General features: G+C 46.3%; 1 protein-coding gene across 1 annotated transcript in view; it reads left to right on the forward strand.

Annotated features, from left to right (window-relative positions):
• LOC113828405 (uncharacterized) overlaps positions 1–24,940 on the forward strand; it is a 110,258-nt gene extending 85,318 nt beyond the window's left edge. The window contains exons 7-11 of the mRNA XM_070122480.1: positions 15,665–15,778; positions 17,085–17,204; positions 23,083–23,249; positions 23,647–23,911; positions 24,145–24,940. Coding sequence (XP_069978581.1) covers positions 15,665–15,778; positions 17,085–17,204; positions 23,083–23,249; positions 23,647–23,911; positions 24,145–24,173 — 695 coding nt within the window. The 3' untranslated portion in view covers positions 24,174–24,940. The remainder of the gene's footprint in view (positions 1–15,664; positions 15,779–17,084; positions 17,205–23,082; positions 23,250–23,646; positions 23,912–24,144) is intronic.
• The last annotated feature ends 60 nt before the right edge of the window (positions 24,941–25,000 follow it).

Consider the following 25,000-nt stretch of genomic DNA (forward strand, 5'->3'; position numbering starts at 1 on the left):
TGTCATTGAGGTGTCTATTTTATTATCATATTTACTCCTCCAGCCATTAAAGTTTTTTTTATGTTGTTTTTTGTTTGATTTTACTCATTTAGAAGCAGTAACTTTACTTTACTTTACTATAATGTGTACTAATGTTTTTTTCCTTATTCTTTCAGGTAAGTTATGGAGATCGAAATGATGAGACTGAATTCAACAGATGTGAGGTAGAGTGGTATCGTGTCGCACTTTATTCCGGTAATATGAATAGTTTGTATCACTACAATATATATATGTGTGTGTGTGTGTGTGTGTGTGTGTGTGTGTGTGTGTGTGTGCTGTGTGCGCGTGCGTGTGTCTGTCTCTGTTCGTTTCCTTCTTTATGGGTGAGAATTGTTTGTTTTCGGAGTGGAATACCAATTTTAAGTCACTCTATAAACACTTTCTCTCTTTTTATTTCGATTTCTATACTCTCCCGCACCGCGAATCGGGAAAACGGGTTCATTCGATAATAATGTCGTCAGTCACCGCCGATTTCCAACATCAATTTCGAAGTTCGTATTCACGCATCGGGACGCAGGGGTTTCGCGCCATTAGGGGACTCTTGTGCATAAATGATTTTTTCTTTGCCGTCGAATATACGGATATCTGGAGTCATGTCATGCGTTACGCCCGTCCGCATACGCCCATGGTCTAGGCGTGGGCGGGCGGTGGGTGATGATATCTGGTCACGATGTGGGCGTAGGTTAGATAAGGAGACGGAATAAAAGCGTTTTTTTCATTATTTTTTATTCTAATGATCTTTTTCCCAATAAGGATTTCTTCATTTTCATTTTATATATTCAAATTTATATATATATTTTCGAACGGATGTATTGTAATAGATAATTTCTTAGGGTGAAAATTTCACTGATAACCAATGAGGACATCAGTCATTATTCGTAAAGGTGAGAGTTGTGATTAAGTTATTCTCATTATTATCCATTTTCGCTCTTTTTTCCTTTGAGATTTTCCATTATTATTAATAGCGAATTGCCTTATTTTTTACTTTGCTTGAATGAACTTATTATTAGACGTGGCGGAAATGAGTTTTAAAAAAATGAATGCGTGATAACGGCCATTTCGTGTGATCATTACATTTACTGTTTGTGTCGGACACGGTATTTAGATTCAGTTATTATTGCTATTATTATTCACGGTCTTTTGAACTCGCTGTATGATTAGACTGCCGTGCGTTGTAATCATCCGAAGCGTTATTGTTATTGATTTTTGCAATGCGAAGACGTGTCGGTATCAGCTTTCCCGCCATTTTCTTGATCGGCGAAGTCCGAACGTGTTGATGTCGACTTCGGTTTATATTTTTTGGGTTCGTTGACAGTGATATTATGTTTTGTAATTTTCTTCGTCCAAAACTTGGTGGAAAGTAGAGTGTCATATAGAGTGAAAGTCGAATCATGAATAGAAAATGAATTAAGCAAAGAGGAAATGTGTTTGGTAATTCGAGGTCATGAGTGACACGTTCGTGGACATCCCACCTGCTGTTCCCGAAGCGGAGTAAAAAGTGCAATGATTATGTTAACAACAAAAAAAAGTATATACGTAATGTCACGTTTATTCCATCGTGGTTGTTGTTTGCGTGTTCCTTCGTGTTTTCCTTCTCTGAATTATTTATATTTTACGCTCGTTATCCGCAATGGTCGACATTTCCATCCCATTTTGTGAAAGCGAAAATATCAGAGATGATGAACTCGGTCATGAATTCCTTTACAAAAAGAAAGGAAGAGAAAGACAGAGAAAAAAGAAAATCTGCCAATCATAATTCGAGAGATCGGAGCAAATGCCATTCATCGCAATTTGATTGGTCTCCACGATTAGCATATTGCGGCTTTCATGGAACCCGGAACTTGAAAAATGGCGATCTCTCTCTCTCTCTCTCTCTCTCTCTCTCTCTCTCTCTCTCTCTCTCTCTCTCTCTCTCTCTCTCTCTCTCTCTCTCTCTCTCTCTTTCTTTCTCTCTTTCTTTCTCTCTCTCTCTCTCTCTCTCTCTCTCTCTCTCGTCTTTCAATCCATGTATTACTTATTCAAGAAAGATAAACAGAAAACTAAAAAACAATCCAAAATATAGAAACCGAAGGAGAGAGAGAGAGAGACAGACAGAGCAGAACACAGAAGAGAGAAAGAGAGAGAGAGAGAGCAGAAGAAAACAGAAGAGAGAGAGAGCAGAGGAACACAGAAGAGAGAGAGAGAGAGCAGAACACAGAAGAGAGAGAGAGAGCAGAAGAAAACAGAAAGAGAGAGAGAGAGAACAGGAGAACACAGAAGAGAGGAAGAGAGAACAGGAGAGAAAGAGAGAGAGCGAGCGCGCAGGCAGACAGACAGACAGACAGGAGGGTCAAAGGTCGCGCCCGACGAAAGGCAGTAACGAGCGGAAGAGGCTTTCTCGGAAGTTTCTGGAAGACGTGTTCGAAGAGAAGAAAAATTGAAGGAGGGGAAAAAAAAAATTCAAAGGCCGATTGGGTTTCAATTGTTCTTTCTTTTCTTTTCTTTTTTAGAAACGTCGTGGTGAACCATTTATTTTGCTATTGTTATTTTGCTATTGTTTTTTGGTGTTATTGTTGTTATTAATGGCGATTCCGGTCTTAGAACAAAGAAGGGAGAGAGGGAGAAACGACAGAGAAGGAGACAGAGAGAAACAAAGGATTATTATCTGTCTTTTTCTTCTTTTTTACCTTAATATTGTCCGCCCACATGTCCTTGAGTGCAATCAGACACCATAGGGGGGGTAGGGGGGGTGACCTTCTCTGACCTTCCTTGGAACAACAACAACATGCTAAAAATAAACGACAATTTATTTCGCTAAACGCCCTGGTCCATCACCCTCACCCTTGGTAGACGGGGAACCACACCCTAAAGAGCTAAAGGGTGTAATAGAGAGAGGGAGAGGGAGGGAAGGGTTATAGACACTGAGACACTTGGTGCAATAGCCACGATGAAGGAAAAGTCGTTCTTTCTCTGTCTGTCTGTCTCTTTTTCTCGCCCTCCCTTCTTCCTTTCTCTCTCACCCTCCTTCCTCTCCCCCTTCCCTCCCTTCCTCCTTCCATTCTCCCTCTCTCTCTCCCTCTCTCCCTCCCTTCCTCTTCCCCCCTTCCTCTTCCCCTCCTCTCTCCCTCCCTCCCTCCTCTCCCCTCCTCTCTCTCTACCTCCTCCCTTCCTCCCTTCCTCCCTTCCTCCCTCCTCTCTCCCTACTCCCTCCCTCCTTTCTCTCTTACTATATATCTTCCCTTCACTTACCTTCCTATGTTCGCCGAAATTGCTACGTCGGCGTACAAGGCCCTGGACCCCTCCCCCGACCACGCCTTCCCCCCCCCCCACGCCCACGGAACTGCCATGGGCGTGGTGGCGCAGTCGTGGCTCACACAGGACCGCGGGCGTGTCCGTTGTTTAGGAGGGCGTGCGGGGACGGCACCCTACACGGTTCGCAGAGCCACATGTTGCGCACGTTCCTCATACGCGTAGCCACATGGTCCAGTTTTGGGTGGAGAGGAGAGGGAGGGAGGAATAGATAGATGGAGAAAGAGAGAAAGAGAGGGAGAGAGAGAGAGAGAAAGAAAGAAGGAAAGAGAGAGAGAGAGAGAGAGCCAGGACGAGAGAGAGAGGGAGTGAGAAAGAAGGAGAGAGGGAGAGAGAGAGAGAGAAAGAGAAAGAAGGAGAGACAGGGCGAGAGAGAGTTAAATAGAGAAAAAAAGAAAGTATTATTTATGTGTTCACGGCTTTGTACTGCGCAGGAGGCCTCGCCATGCACAGCTGTACACTGCCCCGAAGCCATTTTCCGACGTGAAAGGAGACCAGAGCCGAGATTACGACAGACGGGAAGAACATGCGAAGCCAAGAATTATATAAGAATTTAATAACGTTCAAGTTGCTTCTCATTCCATCACCCGGAAGCCAGTGGGTCAGTAATTGAACGATAGCTGAAGGACGGTCGCGTTCGTAAAACAGTTCTCATGACGGACAGCGAGTCATGGAGTGGAGAGGCCGGACGGAGGGCGCTCTCCGGGAACGCCGTGACGTCACGTGTGCTCCTGCCCCCTCGTCTCCCTCTCCCTCTCTCTCTCTCTCTCTCTCTCTCTCTCTCTCTCTCTCTCTCTCTCTCTCTCTCTCTCTCTCTCTCTCTCTCTCTCTCTCTCCCATTTCTCCCTTCTGAAACCTCGTCTCAGCCCTCTCTTCCCTCCCTATTTCTCCCTTCTAAAATGTATTCTCCCCCTTCCTCTCCCCCATTTCCCCCTTCTAAAACCTCCTCTTCCCCTCCCTCCTCCTCCCTCCCCACTTGTCCTCTCTTCGGAAATTCTCCTACTTCCTCCCCCTTCTTTCCTTCGTGTCGGACCTTTCCCCTCTCATCTTCCCATATCCCCTGCTTCTCCCTTCCCAACTCCCTCTTTCCTCTCCTCTCTCCCTTCTCCTTACCTAACCTCCTCTCCCCGTCCATTTCCTCCTCCTTCTTCCTCTTCCCTCCTCTCCTATTTCCTCTTCCTCTCCCCCCTCCCTTCTGCCCCTCTCCCCCACCCATTTCCTTCTCCTTCTTCTTCTTCTTCTCCTCCTCCTCCTCCCTCCCTACTCCTTCTTCTCCTCCTCCTCCTCATCTCTCCTCCCTCTCCTCCACCTATTTCCTCCTCCTCCTCCTCATCTCCCCCCCCTCTCCCACACCCATTTCCTCATCCTCCTCCCCCCCCCTTCCCCCCCCGCCCCCTCCTATGATATTTTTATTTTATTTTTTTATTTCCTTCGGTTATCTCTCCTTTTGTATTTTAATTTGATATCGCTATTATTTTTTTTCGTTATTTTATTTTTCGGTTTATCTCTTTTCTTCTCAAATTGCTTCATTAGGACGTAGTAAGTGGCAAGGTAATTCCCCCCCCCCCCACCCCTCTCCCTCCCCCTCCCTCCCCCACATACAAACCACTTATCTGCGTCTTGCAATGGCCCGCATTTGCAAACGAACAAAGAACAGGTTTACCAATAGATCTGAATGAAAGACTTTTTTTTTTTTTTTTTGGGGGGGGGGGTGAGGGGAGACAAAAATTAGTTTCCTGTCTCCTCTTTCCACCTCCTTCCCCCCCCCCTCTTTCCCCACCTCCTTCCCTCCCTCCTCCTCCACTCCTCCAACTCCATCCTTGCTCCACCTCTGACCCCTTCTCTCCCTCCCTCCTCCCTCTTTCACTCCCCCACCTCCTCCCTCCCTCCCTCCCTCCCTCCCTCCCTCCCTCCTCCCTCTTTCACTCCCTCCCTCCCTCTTTCACTCCCCCCACCCCACCCCCACCCAACACCCCTCTCTCGCCTCACCTGGCCTCTTGCTTCCCTCGCGTGAACTAGTTTTTGCACGCGAGTTTTTGCATCCACCAGCCCGCGAGAAGTGTTCAGGTGTGTGTGTGTGTTGCATCCGGCAGGAATAACAACACTGCAATGGCCTTGGGTTCGAATTTTTGTCTTGGCGTTCTTGTTTCCTCTTCGTGTGACTTCAGTTGGGGTCTCGTGGCTCTGTGTTGGTTTACTCTTGGCCTCATGTTTAGGTTTTTCTCTTACTCTTGGCCTCATGTTTTGTTTTTTCTCTTACTCTTGGCCTCATATTTTGTTTTTTTCTCTTACTCTTGGTCTCATATATCCTCCCCGCTTCTCTTTTCTTGTCCTCGTGTCTTGCTTCTTTCCTCATTCTTGCCCTCATATCCTTATCCCTTCTCAATCTTGCCCTCATACCTCCTCATACCCCTTCATTCTTGCCTTTATACCCTCCTTCCCGTCATTCTTTCCCTTATGCCCTCCTCCCCCGTATACTCTCTCCACCCCCTTCATCCTTGCCCTTATACCCTTATACCCTCTCGCTCTTGCCCTCATACCTCACCTCCCCCTCACCCTTGCCCTCATCCCCCCGCCTCCCCCTCATCCTTGCCCTTATACCTTCTCCCTTCTCACTCTTGCCCTCATACCCCCCACCTCCCCCTTCATTCCATACCCTTACACCCTCCTCCTCCTCCTCCTCTCATTCTCGCCCTCATACCGTGCCCCCACTCACTTTAGCCCTCATTCTTGCCCCTCATACCCTCCTCCCCTTGCCCTCATACCGTGTTCCCCATACACTTTAGCCCTCATTCTTGCCCTCATGCCCTCCTCCCCGCCCGCCCCCTCCTCCCCCCCTGGCGGTACGAAACAAGGGCACGGGAATGGGTTATCATCAGCTCCATTGTCTTGGTTAATTGGACTTCGGTCGAGGCAGCGTGGGGCGGGTAGATGTACACACACGCGCACACGAGAGTATGTGCGTGCGTGTGTACGTATGCGGACACGCGAGAGTTTGTGTGTATGTACGTGTATATATATTAGGACTTTTGCATATGCATACCAAACACATACGCGTACACACACGCAGGTAGATTATATATGTTTTCCTCTGTGGCATGACCTACACACACACACACACAGACACACACACACACAAATTACATATGTTTTCCTCTGTGAAATGACCTACAGACACACACACACACACACACACACACACACACACACACACACACACACACACACACACACACACGCACACACACAAATTACATAAGCTTTCCTCCGTGGCATGACCCACTCCTTCCACAGGCCGGCACAGGTGTCAGTTCCGAGACACACCTGCCGTGCCCTCTTGACTGCCTGCCGCACCTGCCGCCGCCTCACCTCAGCTGCCGTGCCCTTTGGAGACTCTCCCCCTGAGGGCGTGGCTGAGGGGGGTGTCACGAAGGGGGCCGAGGCAGGGCGTGGGGGGGGTGCGGTAGGCTGATCGAAGGCAATTTTGGGTCCGTTTATTTTTTTCTTCTTTTCTTTCTTTATTTCGCTGTTTCTTTCTGTATTTCTTTCTGTCTTTCTTTTTCTTTATCCTTCTTTCTTTCTTTTGCCCTTTCCAGCTGATGGAACATAACGACAAAATCGAGAATGAACGAATATTAATCTTTTTTTATAATTCTGATACGTGGTTATGCCCCCCTTCCAACCCCCTCCACCTCCCCACCTCCCGCACTTCCTCCTCATACCCACCTCCTCACCTCCTCACTTCCTCCACCTCCCCGCCTCCTCACCCCCTCCCCCTCCTCCCTTCTCCTCCTCCCTCCTCACCCCCACCTCCTCACCCCCTCCTCCCGCACCTCCCCACCCCCACCTCCACACCTCCTCCCCACCCCTTCCTCCCCCACCTCACCCTCCTCCCCGCCCCCGCTCTCGTTAAGCGTGTTTCTCCCGCCGTCGCTTCCGACAGAGTAAACGGGTACTGCAAAAGTAGGTTAGTTTAGTTAATAAGCTCGAGTGTCTGATGTAGTGCGGTTGGAACTCGGCAATTTTTTTGTCTTTTTCTTTTTTTTTCATTCTATTCTTTTTTATTTTATTTATTTGTTGTTGTTTTTTATCACGAGAACGGAGCTTTTTTTTTCTTTTTCTTCTTCGTTCTCTGTTTTTCATTTTATTTTATTTTATTTTTCATTTTTTTTAAATCACGAGATCGAAGCTTTTTTTCTTTTTTTCTTCTTTCTTTCTTTCTTTCATCCTTTCTTTCTCTCTTTCATTTCTTTGAAGTTCGTTAGCGAGGTTCCCTTTTTTGGATATATTTCCGGATGTTTTTGTTTGTTTGTCTGTCACGTTGTGTTAGCTAAAGAATCGTTTACTTTCAAGCAGAAGGTAAATTGCTTGAGGGTATTTAACTAGCTTCCGGGATTTCGTGCCTTCAAAAGCAGGTAGATTTTAAAAATATATAAATAAAAAAATGTATGAAATAAACTAATTGGGAAATAAGAATAATTTAGAAGAAAGATAGAATAAAAATATTTTAAAGTAAAGATAGAATAGAAATATTTTGAAATAAGAATAGAATAGAAATATTTTAGAATAAGAATAAAATAAGAATATTTTGAAATTAAAGTAAAATTAAAATAATTTGAAATTAAAATGAAATAAAAATTCTACCAACAAGTAAAAAATGAATAAAGAAATAAAAAAGGTTAGTCTTGTTTCTATTAAGCAAGTCGGAGCGTCTGTTCGACTATCGTTTGAAAGTAAGAAGGAAATAAATAAATAAAAAAAAGTAATATAATAATATTTCCGCAGAAGTATAACATTCTCTCTCTCTCACCCCACCCCCCACCACCCCCACCCCACCCGCTGTCGTAAACTTCACACCTGTCTGTCTGCTTCCTTTCGTTCGCTAACTTCTTCCTTCGCATACGCTCTGCAGTTCGTTATAAAGCGGCCAGTTCACGTTCGTTATAAAGCGGCCAGTTCACGTTCGTTATAAAGCGGCCAGTTCACGTTCGTTATAAAGCAGTCAGTTCACGTTCGTTATAAAGCAGTCAGCCCACCTTCGTTATACAGCAGTCAGCCCACGTTCGTTATAAAGCGGCCAGTTCACCCTCGTTATAAAGCAGCCAGTTCACGTTCGTTATAAAGCGGCCAGTTCACCTTCGTTATAAAGCGGCCAGTTTAACGTTCGTTATACAGCTCTGTGTACCCTAACCAGCCCACGTCCTTTACGGTATACGGCGGCTGGTCCCGTATTCCGCTACGTAGTTCGTTATAAGAGTACGCGTTCGTTAGAGTACATGTTCGTTATACAAGGGGTAGTTCGTTATAAGAGCTCGCTACGTAGTTCGTTATAAGGGTACGCGTCCTTTAGAGTACACGTTCGTTATAGCAGGGATCCGGCAGCGAGTCTGTCTCCAGCCCGCCGCCCTTCCCCGCCTTCGCCTCCGCCTCCAGCTGTGGGTCACTCGCCCGCCCGCTGGCTGCCACGCCGAGCGAGTGACGGCGTATTCCCCTCCCCCCCCCTTCCCCTCTCCCTCCCCTCTCTCCCCTCTCTTCTTCCCCCCTTTCTCTCCCCTCTCTGGCTCTTCGCTTACCCCCCTTTCTCTCCCCTCTCTGGCTCTTCGCTTCTCTTCTCTTCTACTCTCCTCCTTTCTTCTCCCCTTCTCCCCTTTCCTCCCTCTCTTCTTCTCTATTTCCGCCTTCCCCACCCTCTCTGACTCTTCCCTTCCCCTAATTTCTGTGCTCCTCATTTCCCTCTCCCCTTCATCTCCTCTCCATTCCCCTCCCTTGCCCCTCCAATTTTATTCTCCCCTCCTCCTCCCCGTCCCTTGCTGCACACTGCCAACAATGGATGACCTAAACCACCCCCTTCAAAAACTGCGTTCCCGTATTATTACGTCCCCCGGATTCTCTCCCTCTCTCTCTCTCTCTCTCTCTCTCTCTCTCTCTCTCTCTCTCTCTCTCTCTCTCTCTCTCTCTCTCTCTCTCTCTCTCTCTCTCTCTCTCTCTCTCTCTCTCTCTTTCTCTCTTTCTCTCTCTCGACGCAGTGTTTACGTCGCGAAGTTATTATGGCGATGCACATGACAACAAACAAAGGAACCGGTTTTAATTGAAGATCGGGAATGTGTTTGCCTCTTCGTGTTGCATCATGGCATTTATTCCCTCTCTCCCTCCCCCGTTATCTCCCTCCTCCTCTCCTCCCTCGTTAATTCCCTCTCCCTCCTTCCCCTCCTCCTCGTCCTTCTCCTCCTTCAGCTCTTTCCTTCCTCCTCTCCTCCCCCGTTATCTCCCTCTCCCTCTCCTTTCCCCACTACCTTCCTTCTCCTCCTCCTACTCCTTCTCCCTGCCTTCTTCTCCCTTCCGCTCTCCCCTTCCCTCTCTCCTCCCCCTCCTCCTTCTCCCTCCCGCTTCCCCACTACCTTCTCCCTCCTCTTCCTCCTTCTCCTCCTCCTCCTTTTCCTCCTTCTCCCTCTCCCTCTCTTTTCCCCACTACCTTCTCCTCCTCCCTCTCCTTCCCCCTCCTCCCTCTCCCTCTCCTTTCCCCCACTACCTTCCTCCTACCTCTCCTTCCCCTTCCCTTCCTCCTTCTCCTCCTCCTCCTCCTTCTCCTCCTCCTCTTCCTCCTCCTCCTCCTCCCCCTCCCCCTCTCCCACTGTGTTCCGGGGTGGGGGAATGTTTTTTTTCTGACGAGGGAGACAAAGGCCGCGTGTGGTTTGGGGGCCATTCGGAATTTATGAAGAGAGACGGAGAATGGGCAATAAATAAGTGAAAAAAAATGAAGAAAGGAAAGGGGTCCTTCCCCGTGGCCCCGCCCATCTTCAGGATCTCGGAGCGGGTTCCTTCGAGAAAGAGAATAGAAAGAGAGGAGAGGTTTGCGGAAGAAGGAACGTGATAAATGTATAGAAAAGTAGTAGATGGATTGGAAAAAGATATGATTTTTTTTTTTTTTTTTAGGTTTTCATGGCGTTATACAATCGGAAAGAGTTCAAATGAACATAACTACGTAAAATTTTCCCCTACTTTCCCCTCCTTCCTCCCTACCCCTACCCCTCTCCCCGCCCTCTGCCCCTCCCTCTGCCCCTACCTCCCCTCTCCCCGCCCTCTGCCCCTCCCTCCCCTCCCCTCCCCTTCTCCCTCCCTTCCCCCATCCCATCCCTCTCCCTCCCTCTTCCTCCCTCCCCTCCCCTCCCCTCCCCCTCCTTTCCCGTACCTTGAACGCTGATCCCAAGAGTTCAGGAAGAAAAAAAATCGGGAGCCAGCTGATGATGGTGATGATAAAGGGTGGTGATGATGATGATGGCGATGGTGATGACGAGGGCGGTTCGCTGGCGGTTCTCTCGGGTCGTTGCGATGTAGGTCGTGGTTCGCCGTTCGGGCATTCCAGCGCACATGTGTAGTAGCCCCACCGCGCTCCCAGATGCCCCATGCCCGATGCCCTGTAACGGGGTTGGGGGTGGGAGGGTGGAAGAGGGGGGGGGGATGGGGAGGAGGAGGAGGAAGGGGGTTGTGGGGAGGGTGAATGAGGTGGGGAGGAGGAGGAGGGAGGAAGGGGGTAGAGGGAGGGAGGGAAAAGAGGGTGAATGAGATGGAATGGAAGGAGTAAGGGAACGGGAGGGATGTCAAAAGAGGGAGATAGAGAAAGAGAGAAGAGGATGAGAATTGAAAAAAAGAAAGAGAGACAGAGAGAAGAATTCATCACATACTTTCCGATTTGTTAAAACTTATCGCACTGTTTCGTCCCGCATCGAACCACCCTCTCATCATAGAACAAAACCTCCAGAAACAACCAAACAGCGATATTATAACGACAAAAAAACAACGACTTTAATACCCACGATTCTTCGAGAAAACGGACCGGACTCCTAAGCTCCTTGAGAAAGCTGTAACACATTATTGGCGCGTGCGATTTCTGGCGTCGGTCTCCCACGCTGCGCACTTTTTTGGGGAAAGAATAATAACGGCGATAAATTTGCATGGAGAGAGGAAAGCCGAGTGTAATGGACGACAGTGACAAGAGCGATAAGAAAAAAAAAGCGACAAAAACGGCGGGTCGTAATATATTTTCTTCGGATTTTTTTGTCTCGACGACTTCCATGATTAGATCGAATTCCCTTCTCTCTCTCTTTCTATTTTTCTTTCTCTCTCTTTCTTTCTTTCTCTGTCTCTGTCTCTCTCTCTCTCTCTCTCTCTCTCTCTCTCTCTCTCTCTCTTCTCTCTCTCTCTCTCTCTCTCTCTCCTTCCTCTCTCTCCCCCTCAAACTCCCTCTCCTCCCTTTTCTCCCTCAAACTCCCCATCCCCCTCTCCCTTTTCTCCCCCAATCTCCTCCACCGTTCGGGCTCCGACGACCCCCACACGCCCGCCCGCCCGCCCACTCGCCCTCCCGCGCATAACACTTCCTCCTCGTGGGCGGGTACCCGTGGACTTGACCCTCGCACCCGCCGTAACAGTTCGCTTCGCCGCTGGGTATGCCGCCGATGCCCGCCCGGCGCGAGGCTGGCGGGAACCGGGCGGGGCGGGGGCTGCGGCGGGGCGGGGGCGGGAAACGAGACTTATTTCATGGGGGTGGAGGGAAGGGGAGAGGGGAGGGGAGGGGGAGAGGGGAAGGAGGGAGGGAGGGGTTATTTTATGAGGTTGTTTCGGGAGGTTATCATTTTTTTCTTTTTTTTTTTTTTCTTTCTTTCTTACTTCCTTTCTTTCTTTTTTCTTCTTTCTTTCACCTTTGGTTATATTCTATTTTGCGTTGCTTTTTCTTTATCATTTTATAATGTTTTTTGTTCGTATATTTATTATGTCTTTTTTTACATTTAGTTACGTATTTGGTTGTGGCATTTCATAACCACGCCAAAACATCCTTCTTCCTCCTTTCTCTAATTACTTTGCTCTCCTTACGTCAGTCTCGAAAAAAGGGGGAGGGGAGGGGGGGTAAGGGGAAGGGGTCAGTCCCATAGGCCTATCACGCAGGCATCATCAATCACAAGGAGACATCATGCTTATAAAAGAAAAAAAAATTAGGGCATACTTACAATGGCTTGTATTTAAAGATTTTTTTTTTTTTAATCATTTTCGTCTTATGGAATTTTATTCACGCAAATATTAGTATTTTTTTAGTGAATTTCTATTTTTTCTTTTTTTTAAGTTTTCACTTACATAACCGTGCATAAAACTCTTTATTAATTAAATCACTTATTTACCTCACAGGGTTCAATCATTTAGTGAATTTCTATTTTTCCTTCTCTTTTTTATCTTCCACTTACATAACCGTGCGTAAAACCCTTTATTTATTTACTTATTCATTTATTTATTTATTTACCTCACAGGGTTCAACACTTTCGCTAAACACATTATATAAGCACATTTCCCTTAGGCTATGTGATGAGTCCATGTGTGTGCATAAGAGACCAGCTGTTTTGTTCAATAATGTGGTTAGAAGCGAGCGAGTGAACCAGCTGTTGCGTTCACTGAGAGCTCGAGTGGATGTGCGTTCGTGTGAATGTAAATATTGACATATGGTTGGGGGTTTAGGGTGTGTTGTCGTTCTCGTAGGATGGTGGGAGGAACGTGGGTTTGTGTGCTGGTTGTTTTTCTTGTTTTTGTTTTTCTCTTGAACTGTTCATTTTTCTTTTCTTTTTTTTTCTTTCTATCTTTCTCTTTCTTTCTCTTTATTCCGTTCTCTCACTCTTCTCTCCTTTCTTTCTCTCTCTCTCTTCTCTCTTTATTCCGTTCTTTCTCTCTTCTCTCCTTTCTTTCTTTCTTTCTCTCTCGTTCTCTCTTTTTCTCTCTCTCCTTCTCTCTTTCGTTCTCTCTTTCCCTTCCCTTCTTTCTCCCTCAATTTTTTTCTTCTTCCTCTTCCTCCTCTTGGTAACCTCTTCCCCACCTAACGTCTTATATCACAGTAATTTAATATGCATCTTATGCAACCCGAGAGCTTTGCGATCACTAAAAATCATCTTCACAGCAATTTCACTTCTTTTCAGCAAAGTCATCCCTAAAGAGTCTTAGCCAAGGGTACATAAGGGTGAGGAACAGGGGGGGGGGAGGCTAAGAGTTGCATTCTGGGGTAATTGCACATTAAATGACATGCAAGCCCATTTAAATGTTGCAAGAGCTATTTCTTGCATGAGATAATGCCTCGCCATCGCCATCACCATCACGGTTATTATCAGACGTGAGGCATCTTGACCACTTCGACCGCATAAACAAAGGTAGCCATTTTTTTTTTTTTTTTTTCTTTTTAGTCGAATGAGGGTCGCGCCATCGCTTTGTGGAGACGAGTGTTTGAAAGGAGTGTGTTTTGTTGTCTGTTTTTTATTCTTTTTGTCCTTGGGAGTTTGTTGAAGCTACTATGGAGATAAGAAAGAGGTTTACATGCGAAAGCTGTTGGCCTTCACACGTGGTCCGGAGTTCCCGTTTTCTTTCGCTTCTCTTCTCGCGTTTTCTATACTTTTAATATGTTTTTTTGTGTTCCTAGTGTATCTCCCCTTGTTTGTTTTTTTAATACTTTTGTCATTCTCCTTTTCTACTATTTATTTTAACTTCTTACGCCTTTTGATTCTCTCTATCTCTATCTCTATCTCTATCTCTATCTCTATCTCTATCTCCCTCCCTCTTCCTCTTTACCTATCAATATACCTACTCATCTATCGATCTATCCATCTATCTATCCATCTCGCGATGTGCATGGACGCTCCGAACGACCTTGTGCCGTATACCCGAAGGAGGCTTGGCTGTGTATGTGTGCAGGAGGGGAGGGGGTGATAGGGGTGGGGGTGTGGGGATGGGGGGGGGAGGGTACGTATCAACCTAACGAAGTATCAATTTGTACTTTTCGTTCGTTGTGCCTTGGGCCTGTTTGGTGGTCAGTGGGTCCGAATACAGCGGTGGAAGGCGGTGTTTCACTGGACAGCAGCGTGGTAGTTGGATATATGACTGACTGTTTGTTTACCTTTTGTTGTTATTTTGATGATTATCGTTTTTGTATTAGGTATTGTCGGTATTGTTATTGTTGTATTCATCATTATTATCTTTGTCATTATTGTTATTATTATTATCATTATTTCATTATAATTGTTTATTATTATTATTGTTATTATTATTATTATTATTATTATTATTATTATGATCACCATAACCACTTTTACTTCGTCGTCAAGAAACGAAAATATTCATCATTAAGCTGCAAAAAAAATGCTGTTCTCCTTGACTGCATCCCCGGGAGAAGGGGAAGGAGAGGGGGAGGGGGGAGGAAAGGACACGAGGGAAGGGATGGACCGAAGAAGAGAAGAGGAGGGGGGGAGGGGAGAGGGAGGAGGGAGGAGGGGATGGCCTCTTCCTCCCTCCCCTCCCCCCTCCCTCTCTTCTCTCTCTTCTCTCCACCTGAAGTCGTGTTGAAGAATCCTTTCGCCGCGGGAGGAGGTGGCCGTTAGACCAGGTTCCTTGGCTTATGGCGACCCTGGCGTTGCGTGGGGAGGGAGGGGGGAGGGGAAGGGGTGGGGATGGCTAGGGAGGGAGAGGGAGGGGGAGGGGTGGGAGTGGATGTTTCATGAATGGCTCTAGAGATAAAGTTATTTTTCTCTCTCTTCTCTTCTTCTCCTGGTTATTATTATCGTTATTGATATTTTTTATGTTATTATCGCTATTATGATTGTGTGTTTGCCTTTGGTATGATTGAAATGAGAGTAAATTATCAGTTCTTATTTAACGTTTTCCTTTTCGCTTCGTGTGATCTAAAAAGTGTCGACACGGTATCTACTCTCACACGGGTCCAAAGATTTTAAGAAAACAACACCAAACAAGACAAAAAGGGAATTGATAACACAATGAATAGATAATAAATGACACAAATAGACGGAAACAAACCTTAGAAACCTAACCTAATCCCCGTTTTCTATGCTTTCCTCCACGTGTAGTCTGAAAAGTGACAATACGATAACTTACTCTCACACGGGTACAAAAAAGCAAGGAAAACAAAACCATTAAAACAAACAAACAAAGAGTGAATAAAACACAACTTTATCCATCCGAAACCCAGATAACTTTTTTTTGTTTGTTTGTTTACAAGGCAATTGAGGAAAATAAAGTGAATTAAACACTACACAACTCTATCCATCCAAAGCCCAGCTAACCTTTTTATTTATTTATTCATTTATTTTTTACTAAGCAATCCAGAAAAACAAAACCTTTATAACAAACAAAAACCAAGTAAACACTATACACCTTTACCCATCCGAAGCCCAGCTAACCTTCATTTTATTTTATTAACAATATTAACTTATAACAAACATACAAAAAGTTATTTAAACATTATACACCTTTACCCATCCGAAGCCCAGCTAACCTTCCTTTTCTCTCCCTTTTGCAGACGTCGAGACCTGCCCCAACTTCGAGACTCCCATCCACACCATCTCCACCTGCCGAGGCGTGTCTGAGGTCGTCCACGATGGCTCCTGCGACAACCAGATCACCTGGAGCAAGGGTGAGTTCCCTAAGGGTGGTAGGGGAAGGGGGGGAGTCACCTGGAGCAAGGGTGAGTTCCCTAAGGGTGGTAGGGGAAGGGGGGGAGTCACCTGGGGTAAGGGTGAGTTCCCCAAGGGTGGTAGGGGAAGGGGGGGAGTCACCTGGGGTAAGGGTGAGTCCCCTAAGGGTGCGGGTATGGGGGAAGGGGAAGAGTAGCTAGGTAAAAAAGGGTGATTCAGGGTGTGATATTCAGGGACCTCCTTGAGATATAGATGCAGAAGGATTTGTTAGAACTAAGGGTGAATAATAAGGGTATTTAACGTAGAAAATGGGAGACAATAGTTTCGGGTGGACAGACTTGGAAAGTTAGAGCACCCTGATCTGTAGTATGGATTTCACTGTAATTTAGATATATTTCATCAAATTAGTATCAATATTTCTACTTGATATAATCCTCTAGGTTGACCATTTAATATAAACTTACTACTTGTCACTTATACATCAAAAGAACCTTAAAATAACTAGGCAGAAGGTAATAGAGAAAGGGCTTCACAGTAGCACTCGCCAAGAACAGGTTTCTATAAAGTAGGCCACATAGTCCTATCCAACTCTCTGTACGTAGCAGCAACAAGTGGGAGAAATTGCCGTCTGCTCAGCGGGTGGGAACTTGAGCAAGAATTTGGGTAAGAGGGATAATTTGAGACTCGGCTGGATAAAGAAGAAGGAAAAAAAGCGGAAATTAGGGTTGGATACTGTAGCAGAGGCCCCTGAGGTTAGCCTGGAGGGGTTTGGTCTTGCAAAAGGGAAAGTATTAAATGCGTGGGGGGGAGGGGGGGGGGTATTTTGTTGTGTTTCCTCTTCCCAATTTTGCGTGACAGGATGTGAGAGTTTTCCATGCACAATACGAGCGTTAATGGCTTGCTTTGAGACCATTGGGCTTTTGTCATGAAAGACTGTCATGCATTCAAGTCATGTGTTTTTTGTTGTTTTTTGTTACCTTTCCCCGTAGCATTGTTTTGCTCCTGTTTCCACCCCATTTTTAAATTTCTTTTTCTCTCTTGCTTTCTACTCCTTTACCCCCTCCCTATGTGAGTTTCTTCGCCAAACCATCGTTAGAAAACTCTCCCCTCCCCCCCCCTCTATCTCCCTCTCCTTTACACCCTTCCTCCTCCTCCTTCTTCCTCCCTCCTCTCCCATTCCCCCTTAGTTTATCCTTCCTCCTTCCTCCTTCCTTCTCTCCCCGTCCCCCCTTTTCTTGATCCTTCCACTTCCCTCTCAATCTCTATTTCACTAATTCCGTGCCTTCCCTCCCTCCCCTTCTACAGGATCCATGTGCGAGGCCGTTTGCGAGCTCGGCTACGGATTCTTCGAGAAGCCCGCCCCCAAGTACTCCTGCGACCAGGGCGGCATCTGGGCTCCTGCTGGAAAGGCTCCCGAGTGTTACGGTAAGTGAGGCGTTGTAAGGGTTGTTTGGGGTTTCATTCCTTCGTTTTGTTCATTCATTTGTTTTGTTGTTTATTCATTCGTTTAGTTTTGTCTGTCGCTCATTTTTTCACTCATTCACTCGTTATCAAAAAGGGACATTTTTGAATCATTCACCCAAGTTATCACAGACCATTTTTTTCTTTCCTTTCTTTCTTTCACCCGCTTTATCATCATTCTCTCTCTTCCTCATTCGCTCTCGCTTTTTTTTTCTCCGCTAGTAATTAAATTTTGCAAAAGGATTTATTAGATGTTGGCGTGTTTGTCGTGACGCAACAGCGCCGACGACCGAACACGGTGACCAACAGCTAATAAGTCGTTACGATAATAGTTCGAGCGGTGGTTGAAAGTCTGAGGCACATGCAAGACGTACGATAATGTACTATTTTTTTCTTCTTCTTCTTTTCGTTCTATTTTCGACTTTTCTTGTCACATTTCTCGTCTTTTTAAATCATTTTCCGCTTCCTTTCCCTTCACCTCGCCCTTATTCCTATTTTCTCTCTCCCTGCTGCTGGTTCTATCGAGTTACCCGATTACGAATCCGGTTGCACGTTTTGCAATGGTGTGCTTTGGCCAGCATCGGAGTCATGAAACAAAAAAGAATGAGGAAGAAAAAAATATCACCATTTGACTTTCATAAACATGGAGGTTCTTGACACGGACTACAGCAATCTGTGTTCTCTTTCATTCAGTTTTGTTTCGCGCTTATTAACAAATGGTTTTACATTTCATCCATTTGTTTTTTCTTGATAATTCAGTCCATGATATTCACCATCGTCATCACCATATTTCCTATCCACATTATCGGAAATTCATCCCTACTTTTATCATATTTTTAATCATCCAGTTTAATCGTTAGGCCTACCTTTTTATTCGTTTTTGCTCTATACATACGTCTTCACGTTGCTGCCTCCCCCACTCTTCCAACTCCTTTTTTAATGGGTTTTGACTCTTCTTACCCACCATCCCTTCGTTATCTAGACCTTTGCCCCTTACCCTTCTTCCTCATTCACTCACAAGATAGGACATCGACACTTACTCATCACCCTATTCCCTCGATAATATTTATTATTTCTTGGCCATCCACGATAATATTTATTACTTCTTGTCCATCCATTTCCTCGTTTCGTAGGCCTATAGTCCCCTCCTCGCTCTTCACTCCTCACACTTCACACTCACGCCCCTTTCTCCGTCTTCGGGTATCGGGTATCTCGGCTTCGGCAGATCAGGTGCGGTGGCGTCCACTTGGATCCGTGCCCGACGCCAAACGAGGTCAAACCGAGGTCACGCCAAACAACCTTCACCGACCGTCTCTTGCTTGGTCATTCTTGATAAGCTCGCACGCACACATGGACACATAAAGAAAATGGTTGTGTATACGTGTGTGCGTGCGAGCATATATACGTTCACATCTGTTTTCTAGTATGTTCGTATGCAGTCAATCTCTTTGTGTATATATATTTTCCCTTTTCTTTTGAAATGCGAATTCTGCCTTCCGGAGATTCGCGAAAGCACTTTTTATGGCAGGTGGCACTCTTTTCCTTAAAATACCCTCACCGCCTTGCAGTCAACCCCCCCCCCCCTTTCTATCTCCAAGAGTCTAGAATACTGAGAAAGTAAACGCCACACACCGTCGACCGGTTTCCGTGCCCCCCCCCCCCTTCCCCCCCTCCTCCCCCCTCCCCCCTCCATCAGCTGCAACTCTTGGCACCTTCCTCTCTCCCCCTCCTCCTCTCACTACCCCCCCTCCTGTCCCCTCCCACCCACCTCGCAACATCTCACTACCCCCTCCTGTCCCCTCCCACCCACCTCGCAACATCTCACTACCCCCTCCTGTCCCCTTCCACCCCCTTTCCCCGCCTCACTATCCCCACTCAACACCCCCACCCCCACCCCTCCTACCCCCTCCCCTTCCTACCCCCGCCCCTAATCCATGCCAGCTGATGCTGTGACCCGTCTCACTTGAGACTCTTCCAAGACACTCAAGCTTCTTGCTCCTTTCCCCGCCACCCTTGCGTTAGGGACATCACACCCTGTCCCTCTCCCTTGTGCCTTTCACCTCTCGGGCTCTTTTTAGCCTCGTTCTTGTCCTTTTTTGGCTTCGTTTTCCCTCCCTCCCTCGTGCGCGCTCGCGGAATGTGGGTCACCCTCCGTCTTGCCTTCCAGCCCTTTTCTTTCCCGGCAGCGCTTCTCATGGCTCCCGGAAGCCCGCCCTCTGGCATGTGTGTTATGCATGGCGAGCCTGTGTTCCCAGACTCGCCAGGCGACTTTACATGCAGACTCACGCGCGGTGCCATTCCCTCGGAGCCACGCCAGACTAGCACTGTGTTAGCAAGCGGCACAGAGCCTTATTGGGGTCACGCGCTCTTACACATACGCGCACACGGAGGCTTAGTATTCTCCTCAGCCAGAGATTCCTCCGGGATGCCTCTCCCTCCGTGCCTCCTCTGCCAAAGACGTTTTCTAACCTCGCCTTATTAGGCTCCCGACCCCACCTCCTCGGGTCCCAAGGCTGGCGTCGCTTGAGGTGATCCTTCAGGACGTCCTCTCGCCCCTTCTTCGCTTCCTCTCGAGCTGTCTCTCGGTGCAATGTCCTTCGGGACTTTCCCTGATGGTATCCTCGAGGGTCTTCGATCGCCCGATGTCGCCTCTATGCTCATGGGTCATAGGGCTCACACTTTCTCGCTCCCCTGTTGTGAAAGGCCTGGCCAAGACGGGCCGCACAAGATGACAATTGACCCAGAAGACAAAAGTATAAATGCATATCATTCCATCGGTTATTCGCTTCAGGAAATCCGACTGCAGGACGTTTTCCTTCTCTCTCTCCCTCTCTCCCTCTCTCCAGTTCTCACAGACATGACCCCTATTCACCCCCCTTACTCCTGGTCTCTTGCCCTCCACTCGCCCGCCCACGCAAGCATTTCGCGCCCACATTCTTCTTGTTACTACGCACTTTCTCCTCTCCGTTTTTCTCTTCTCTCCTTTCTGGCGTGACATTATTTAGACATTGTCATGCATGTCTTTTTTCCCCTCATTCATTCACCCTTATGTTAACGACACGTACCCATTCTAGGGTGAGTCACGTCTTGCTCTTACTCGCCCTGTGTAAACATGGTCGTGCGTTCACGGGCATTACTTTTCCTTTCTCTTTCACACTCAACAAAGCCACTTTCCTCTCCGCGACCCAGGGCAGCTTTCCTTTCGGTTTCTGTCTTCCTTTTCTCCTCTAAGGTCGAGGAAAGTGAAACCCGGTCACCCCGAGTCCGCACGACCTGTGTTGACCTCGCCCATCAGATATCGGGCCGCCGCCACGCCCCTCTCCCTCCCCCCGCCCGCCTCCGCCCCCCCCCCTCCCGCTCTTATCCAGGATCGTGTCCCTCTCTGCATGACAAAGACTCGCTCTGCACACGCTATAGATCCCCTTATCAATAGCATTAAGGAGCCTCGGTTTCAGCGTCAATAGAAGCAGGAAACTATTACTTGGGTACTTTTTTTTAAATCTATGTCGTGGGTTCGAATCCCTTGAACAGGCTATTGAAGTAACCTGCGGCGGCATTTGAAAGGGTTTTGGAAAGGTTGTTCTCTCCGCGAAGCCTTCCCTTATTGAGGAAAGCTTTCACCCTCATTCAAAGCCCGCCATTACAAGCCGGAATAAAGTTACCCAAAAAAAAGTGCATTAGAGTAATTGAATAAGCAGAAGACAAGAAAATGCTGAGAATGAGAAATTTAGTTTGCGAATACAAAGCGAGTCCGTGTAACCTTTCTCACCAGAGGCTAAATTCTCCCTTTCGGCTAACCTGGCTTTTAACGCACTCAGTGGCGGGTCTTCTTCTTGGCTTTTTCATCAACCTTCTTCCTTTTTCTCTCTTTTTATTTTCATGGAAGAGAAGAAGAGACGGTTTTTTCGACTACGAGGTCCTCAGTCGAGAGTGGATAAAGGGACTTTCACTTATCGGACTCTTGGCTTTCCCTATTCTCTCCTTTCCTTCTTCCTTCCTTCGTTGTTGTTTATTGGAGCTCTGGGCTTTCCCTATTCTCTCCTTTCCTTCTTCCTTCCTTCGTTGTTGTTTATTGGAGTTCTGTATGACGGGTGATTTATCACATTCTGCAGACGTCGGACGTAGACCCAGCGCCACCACTCGAAGTCAGGGCTCCGCGTCGACTTATTTAGACCGCGGCGTGTTCCTTTATGCATTCATTCATGTTTTATGAATGACTCGCGACGCAGAACTGGACTGGAGATAGACAGCTTACCCCCCTCCCCTCCCCCACTCCCCCTCCCTCCTACCCCTTCGAACACACGCTTACTCTCGCACCTTCGCCTTGTAAGTGGTTTTAATGGTAATGTTGATCATGCACAACAAAATGTCTTTTACTTGTGCCAAGAATTCTCGTTCTTCTAATATATACGTGGGTTTCGCTTTCAAGAAGATATATTCGTCCTTTCTCTCTCCTCTCTTCTCTTCTCGTATTTATTTCGTGTTTTTTTGTTTGTGTTATTCTTCTCTCTGTTGTGTATTTGGAGGGTTTCTCGCTCTGTTACTCTCTCTCTCTCTCTCTCTCTCTCTCTCTCTCTCTCTCTCTCTCTCTCTCTCTCTCTCTCTCTCTCTCTCTCTCTCTCTCTCTCTCTCTTCGACCCTGACTCCCCCAGGCACTCTCTCGTGACATTTCAACCCCCCCTCTCCACCTCCCCCAAACCCCCGCCCGCCCATCCACTTTCCCACCTCCCCCGCCCGTCCGCCCTCACTGCCTCCTGACCCATGACGTGACCTGACCTCCCCCGGGATGCTTCCTGCGGGGTCGAGGCGGGAGACAAGGTCAAGATACGCCGAACTCGCTGTCTGGAAATTTTCGTTTTGACTTCGCGTCTTTCCCTTTTCTTGTCTTCTGTTTCTCTTTTTTTGTTTGTTTGTTTTTTCTTGATATTTACTCTTTTTGAGTTCCTGCTTTCTTTTTTCTTTTTTTCGTTTTTTTTTTTTTTTCTTTCTTTCACTTTGTTTATTTTTGTTCCGCATTTCTTTGGCGTCGTGTCTTTATCTTCATTTTTCACCGTCTGTAAGGGTCATCGCCCACGTCCACCTCGATAGGTATTGAACTCTAACAACCTCTTTCGATCAAGAGTACCGTGCCATGACACCGTCACTTGACACAACACCTCTGACACTTTTCCTTCAGCATGTAATGTACCCGAGTTCCTCAGTCATACGTTTTTTGTCGTTTTTTTTTTCTCTCTCTCTCTCTTGATCGTGTCGAGGTGCTCTCCTTCACTCACTTTCTCTGCCTTTTTTTTACACGCGTCTTCCATTTCACTCCCATAGCTCCTATCTCCTTTCTCTTCTCCTCTTCATCACTATCATCTTCCTCATTATCATCATTATCATCGTGATTCATCCTCATGGCGCACTTTAATTTTCCTACGTTACTGTCTAGCATTCCATCAAATCATCATTTTTATTTATTCCTTACATATCCATTATTATTATTCCTCATTTACCCAACGTTATTACCCAGTATTCCACCAAATCAGCATTTTATCCCTCCCTTATCCATTATTATTATTCCTTATTTACCCAACGTTATCGCCCAGTATTCCACCAAATCAGCATTTTTATTAACTCTTCCGTTATCCATTCTTATCATTCCTTATTTACCCAACGTTATTACCCAGTATTCTATGAAATCAACATTGTTATTTATTCCTTATCCATTATCCATTATCACCATTCCTTATTTACCCAACCTTATTAATCAGTATTCCACCAAATCATCATTTTTATTTATTACTTATTCCTTATCCATTATCACCATTCCTTATTTATCCCCCATCTCTCCCCCCCGCAGAGATCGTGCCCGTGTTTTCGGCCAACCTCCAGTTCAAGATCGTGTACAAGCGGTCCAGCATCGAGAACCTCCAGCACCAGTTCGACGGCCTCGTCTACAAGTACAACGACATCTTCTGCCCTTACCCCGAGGAGTGCGGCATCGGCGACCTCCAGATCAAGAGCTCTGTGAGTGTTGGGGGATGTTGGGGGGGATGTATAACGAGGGATAGATGTATAACGAGGGATAGATGTATAACGAGGGATAGGGAGATTGGGGTTGGTTAGGTCGCGAGAGGAAGGGGTTGATCTTGAAAGAATTGTGATTTATCGTATCCTGACTATTGGGAATTATTTTAGAAATTCGTCGGAAATTGTTTAAGAATTCTTCAGAAATTATTTTAAAATCTATCAGAAATTATTTTAAAATTTATCAGAAATCATTTTAAAATTCGTCAGAAATTATTTTTAGATTTATCAGAAATCATTTTAAAATTCATCAGAAATCATTCATAAATTACGCTCATATTCCTACATACCCCGAAAGCCGTTCTGACCCCCGCCCCTCCCCCTCCCCCCTCCGCAGCTCGACGACGAAGGCAGCAAACTGAGCGAGGTCATCATCACCATCGACACCCCCGTCTACAACATCACCGACCAGTCCGGCTTCATCGACCTGGTGCGCGAGGCCGTGTTCACCGTGACCGAGGACAACGCCTTCATGACCCTCATCGACTACGACAACATCGCCCTGGTTCTCCCCGTCAAGAACAAGAGCAACTTCAAGGCCGACCCTCAACTCTGCTGCCACACCTGTCCCGAGGGCCACGCGTACAGGCTCGGCAACTGCGGTGAGTGCCATCCCCTGGTTCTCTCCCTCCAGCCCAGACCAGCTGTATATTTTTTTCTTTTTTTACTTGATATAGGTTAATTTTACGTCAATCCTGGTCTTTATATATTTTTTTCCATGTGGAGTATAATAGGATTGGTGTTTGTATATGTAAAAGCTGTATACAATTAAGATCACATTACTGATACAAAAACTGTGACAAAATAACTAAATTTTCCTTTTTCTCTTCTCCAGTTCGCTGCCCGACACCGGACTGTGCTTAGTGGGAAGCCGCCATCCCCAACTACCGCCCCTAACAGTACCTCATCCAATCAGCGTCTTCCAACGCCCTCCAGCCAATTACAAGCCTTCCTCTGAGTCCGTCCGGTGATTCTCCGTGATTCTCATTGGTCCACGTCGCGAAAAGGGGCGTGGTTCATGGGTGCAACATGTGTGCAGAAGAATGAGGTTAAATTATTGAAAAGCCAGTCCCTGAAAGATAAATAAATTATATATTTTGTATCTACACCAGGTTGTAAAAATGTATAAAAATATTTTGCTAACAGTATTATATATTTACTTAAAATTGAATGTTTTGGTGTTTGTAGTAGATGCTGGTGCAGTGTAGGCCTCTCTATCATAAGCCTCTTTTATGCACACTTTTGAATGTTGTAGCGGAAGTGTTTTTTTCCAAACGCCCAGACGCTCATTCATATTTTTTAACATCCATTTTAGCTTCTTACCATTTTATTTCTTAATTTTTTTTACCCAAGGCTTCGTATGTGGCCTATGTCATTTTTTTACAACCATTTTTTTCTGCGGTCCTCTAGTGGCGCCATCTCTATTTTTTCCCCAATCTTTATTTTTAAAACTTTGCCTCTAAAGCTCCCTCTTTCACGTGAAAATACACTGTTGTGCTGGTTTCTAAAGTGTTACGTCCTAACCCTTTCTATCTCTCTTTCCCCAGTTATCAAAATATCCCTTTTTATTTTTTTTGTGTCGCGTCACCCCAGCGCGGCGGGGGATTGATTACTTTTCGTCCGGTGCAAAATCGAAGGGGGTTAGAAATAATTGACGTTTCGTACCTGCCTTCTGTAATTAGTCGATTATT

Source organism: Penaeus vannamei, chromosome 6 (genome assembly GCF_042767895.1).
Source record: "Penaeus vannamei isolate JL-2024 chromosome 6, ASM4276789v1, whole genome shotgun sequence".
NCBI classification, from domain to species: domain Eukaryota; kingdom Metazoa; phylum Arthropoda; class Malacostraca; order Decapoda; family Penaeidae; genus Penaeus; species Penaeus vannamei.